The sequence below is a fragment of the Lathyrus oleraceus genome, chromosome 1, assembly GCF_024323335.1.
Source record: "Lathyrus oleraceus cultivar Zhongwan6 chromosome 1, CAAS_Psat_ZW6_1.0, whole genome shotgun sequence".
NCBI lineage: Eukaryota > Viridiplantae > Streptophyta > Magnoliopsida > Fabales > Fabaceae > Lathyrus > Lathyrus oleraceus.
In genome coordinates this window covers 343,702,431-343,706,668 of record NC_066579.1, presented here as the reverse complement: position 1 = coordinate 343,706,668, position 4,238 = coordinate 343,702,431, and the positions used below count along the sequence as shown (strand labels likewise).

Sequence of the window (4,238 nt, the reverse complement as noted above, 5' to 3'; positions counted from 1 at the left end):
TTCTTTCTTCTCTTCCTCTGTGCCAAGGTTGATTGTTTCCACCGGTTCTTCATGTGGCTGAAGGGCTTTGGACTCGTGCTCGAGCAGCCTTGCCAGTTCTTCGGGGATGTAACAATCTTCTTCACCCTCTTCTTCCGCTTGGTAGATAGGGGAGTCAAAGTTATGAGAGGTAGTAAAGTCATTGGGTTCAACGGGGTTATCATTTATTCTGCATGTTTGAATGATTGATTTCTTTTAGAAAAGTAAAAATAAAAAATGCATAAATGAAATATTTTTTGTTTTTGAAAAGATTGCCATCTTCTTATGAGAAAACCTAGTAAATGAAAAAAGAATTTAACAAAATGTCTTTCATTCATTGATAATGATTATTTGAAAATGAAAAGAGGCCCTACAACATGATCCATTTAGCCTTGGGCAGAGCTAAGGATTTGAAAGGAAAATACAACAATTATTACTTTGACAAAGGAAAAATTTCGGGGATCTCAACCGCCTTCCAGTTGTTCAAAGCTGTCTCACACCGGTAAACCAAACATGGCTCATCTTCATTCGCGGTGCTATCTTCAATTGCATTGACCTGATCTCCATGAATGAATCTTGTGCTAAGGAATACTTCCTGGATGCTTCGGATGTTGTCCTTTGTAGGGACTTGGGCTCCTTTCACAGCGGAAGGCACATATCCCAGACCAAAGCGATCATGCTTCTCACGAATATCAATAAGTTGACCCCAACCTTCAGGGTTTCCTCCTTCGATGCTAGACCTTGCGCTTTTCAGAGAAGCGAAAGATGAGCAAGCTTTCCCAACAGGGTCTTTCATTTCCACAAAAGTGGCATTGGATATTTCAAGAGCTTGGAAAGAAGTTTCCAAAGCGTCCTCATCAGCCTCGATGTATCTGAAGGATGAAAGGTGACTGACCACAAAGTCCTCCTCTCCAGAAATGATGATTAGTTGATTGTCCACTACAAACTTCATTTTCTGATGCAAGGTGGAGGTAACTGCCCCTGCAGCATGAATCCAGGGACGCCCCAATAAGCAGCTATATGCTGGATTAATATCCATGACTTGGAAATTAATCGGGAATACATGAGGGCCAATCAATATGGGCAATTCCACCTCCCCAATCACTGTTCTCCTAGAACCATCAAAAGCTTTCACTACCAAGGCACTAGGCTTCATAGCTGGTCCTTGATAAGATAATTTGGCGAGTGTTCTCTTCGGCATAACATTCAGAGAAGATCCGGTAACAACCAACACTTTTTCCAAAGCATCATCTTTGCATTTTACCGAGATATGGAGAGCACGGTTGTGATTTTGTCCATCCTCAGGTAATTCTTCTCCACTGAAGCTCAAAGTATTGCAGGCTGTGATATTTGCAACTACTCCATCAAATTGGTCTACTGTTATGCTTTGTGTTACATGAGCTTGAGCAAGCACCTTCAACAAAGCTTCCCTATGGGCTTGGGAGCTCAATAACAGAGACAGAATAGAGATCTTAGATGGTGTTTGATGCAGTTGATCCACCACTTTGTAGTCACTTCTCTTGATTAACTTCAAGAATTCAACAGCATCTTCGGATTGGACCACTTCGGGTTCTTTAGTGGGAGTTGCGACTGTTGATTCCTTGGTCGGCCCTTGAGGAGTCACGTTGAATTCGGGCGTATAGATTCGACCACTGCGGGTCATTCTACTCATTCCTGCAATATTGGTGACGTCTTCACTTACAGCTTTTGTCACTTCAGCGTCTGAACTTCCATCAGCTACCTTGTCTACAGCGGTAATCTCATATTTCCAAGGTACTGCCTTGGTGCTCTCATACGGAAAAGGTGCGGGCATACATATTTCAACAGGCGACGGATGACTATTCTCAGGCACCACCCTTCTGCTATAGTAAGGGATTTCCACTGGTTCGGGTAAATTGAATCTAGGTTCAATTACCAACACGTCTTCGTTCTTCACGGCACTGGATATTTGAAGCACTCCTTTATCCATCAGATCTTGAATGTTGTCTCGTACCACCTGACATCCCTTCGGGTATGTGGCACACTCTTCACAATTGTCATGATCAATATTAACCAGGCCAACTTCCACCAATCGGGCATGGAATGCCACCAAAGGAGTCTTTACATCCTCCACCTTCTCAACCGTAACACCAACAGAAGTGTCTTCAATGGCGTTGACTTCAGGATTTCCATGGGGAGGAAGGGGATTGTTCTTCACATTCGGTCCCATGTCCTTAAAAGACAAGATCTTGCTCTCAATTAGCTCACGAACCCTATGCTTCAGAGCGTAGCAGCCCTCTAGGTCATGCCCGGGGGCACCTTCATGAAAAGGGCAATGTGCATTAGGGTTGTACCATGGAGGAAGACGGTCAGGTGGAGGTCCCAAAGGTTTGGGAACCACCAACCCCTTTTGCAATAGGGAAGGATACAACTCAGTGTAGGACATTGGGATTGGATTGAAGGTCACCCTCTCCCCTTGTCTCCTATTTTGGTTCTGAGCATTCTGCCTCGGCGCTTGCGCTCTCGGTTGTTGATAAACAGGAGCTGCTGGTGTTTGTTGATAAGCTGGAGGAGCCGCAGCACGTTGTTGAACTGGAGCTGGTCGATAAGCTAGAGGCGCTTGATAAGCCTGAGCAGGCTGTTGATTGAATGTGGGCGTCACAGCAGCTACGTATGATTGTGGAGCATACTGGACAGGATACATGGGTTGCTGATAGGGAACTGGTTGTTGAACATATTGCTGAGGTGGATATTGTTGTGGTCTCCTTCTTGGAGGAGCTCTTCCTTGACCAGCAGTCACGACATTTGTTTCCCCTTCCTTCTTTCTAGGAAACCCTCCAGAGAACTTCTTTGGATTAGCATTTGAAGTTCCAGCTACAGCCGCCAGTTTTCCATTCCTTACACCATATTCAACGCGAGCTCCTATAGCAACAAGCTCGGAGAATCCCAAAGAAGCACTTCCAACCATCTTCTCGTAGAACTGAGGTTGGACAGTGTCGATAAACAGTTCAGCCAATTCTTTCTCAGCAAGAGGTGGTTCAACCTGAGAAGCCAGTTCCCTCCATCTTTGAGCGTATTCTTTAAAGGACTCCTTGTCATGTTGGAACATGCTCTGCAACTGTCTTCTGTCAGGCGCCATGTCCATGTTGTATTTGTAGTGTTTTATGAACGTGTCTGACAGGTCCTGGAAACACCTGATCCTGTTCTGATCCAGACTCAAATACCACTTGGAAGGAGCCCCACTCAAACTGTCTTGAAAGCAATGGATCATCAGCTTGTCGTCCTCCACGTGTGCAGCCATTTTGCGGTAATACATGATGAGATGGCTTTTTGGACAAGTATGCCCCTTGTATTTGTCGAAGTCTGGAGTTTTGAATTTGCCCGGAATCACCAAACCGGACACAAGGCACATTTCTTTGGCAGCAGATCCAAAGACGCGGTCTCCTTCTAGATCTCGGAACTTTTTCCCAAGGAGCTGCATGTTCTCCTTTACCTCCCTGAAATCCTCGAACCTTACTTCGTCACCAGCAACGGTTGAGTCGACAGTCTGATACATGTGGTTTTGATCTTCATAATGAGGAACATGCCTAGCATAGGCGGCTGGTGGAACCACAGTATGGATGACTGGACGTGCCTCAGTGTAAACCGGTAAGGCACGGCTTGTTGGACAGATTGCCCCATGTCGTGCACCACCTCCGCTCGGGGGACGAAGTCATAAGGTAGCCCATATGGAGGAAGGGTTGAGGGTAACGTCCTCTGAGGTGGGACTTCTACTGCTGGGCCCGTGGTCTCTGAAATCACGGTCGTCTGCGGAACCTCAAACCTGAAGGTTAAAGCTTGCAGCATCTCTCGCATCTGGGACATGCCTCCTTTGATTTCGTCTAGTTCAGCTCTAACTCGGGCGCTCTCTTGTTCTTGTTCAGCCATTCTTTGTCTTGCTCTGGCGCGAGTATTATACTGGTGTTGAAAATTCAGCGTGAAACTGATGGAAGAAAGGGCGGAGTGAGACTCTTTTTTTTTGAAAATGTATGAATGCATGTATGGATGCATTTGTTTGCAAAACTCTTAGTTATCTTTATTATTTGTTCAAGCAATGTTAGAATATAAGAATAACATGTAATAATTGAGAACTAAAATGAAAACTTCCATTAATTAAAATCAGATTCGAATACAAAAGGATTTAACTTCAAGTACACATGATTCGAATACAAAAAGATTTAAACATCAATAATTCAAATTTA

General features: G+C 44.6%; 1 protein-coding gene across 1 annotated transcript; it reads right to left on the bottom strand.

The window, feature by feature from the left end:
- Positions 1 to 301: 301 nt before the first annotated feature.
- LOC127105911 (uncharacterized) lies at positions 302 to 3,553 on the bottom strand. The gene is made up of 3 exons (XM_051043127.1): positions 1,138 to 3,553; positions 611 to 999; positions 302 to 313 (listed from the first exon to the last, which is right to left on the bottom strand). Exons 1-3 carry the CDS (start codon positions 3,551 to 3,553, stop codon positions 302 to 304), a joined length of 2,817 nt encoding a protein of 938 aa, XP_050899084.1.
- Between the last annotated feature and the right edge of the window lie 685 nt (positions 3,554 to 4,238).

What these genes read in the sequence shown, in the direction of transcription:
- LOC127105911 (XM_051043127.1), bottom strand. Translation starts at nt 3,553, where the DNA reads ATGTATCAGACTGTCGACTCAACCGTTGCTGGTGACGAAGTAAGGTTC. An exon ending in GGTAGTGAAAGCTTTTGATG is followed by an intron (nt 1,000 to 1,137) that starts GTTCTAGGAGAA and finishes TTCATGCTGCAG; the next exon opens with GGGCAGTTACCTCCACCTTG.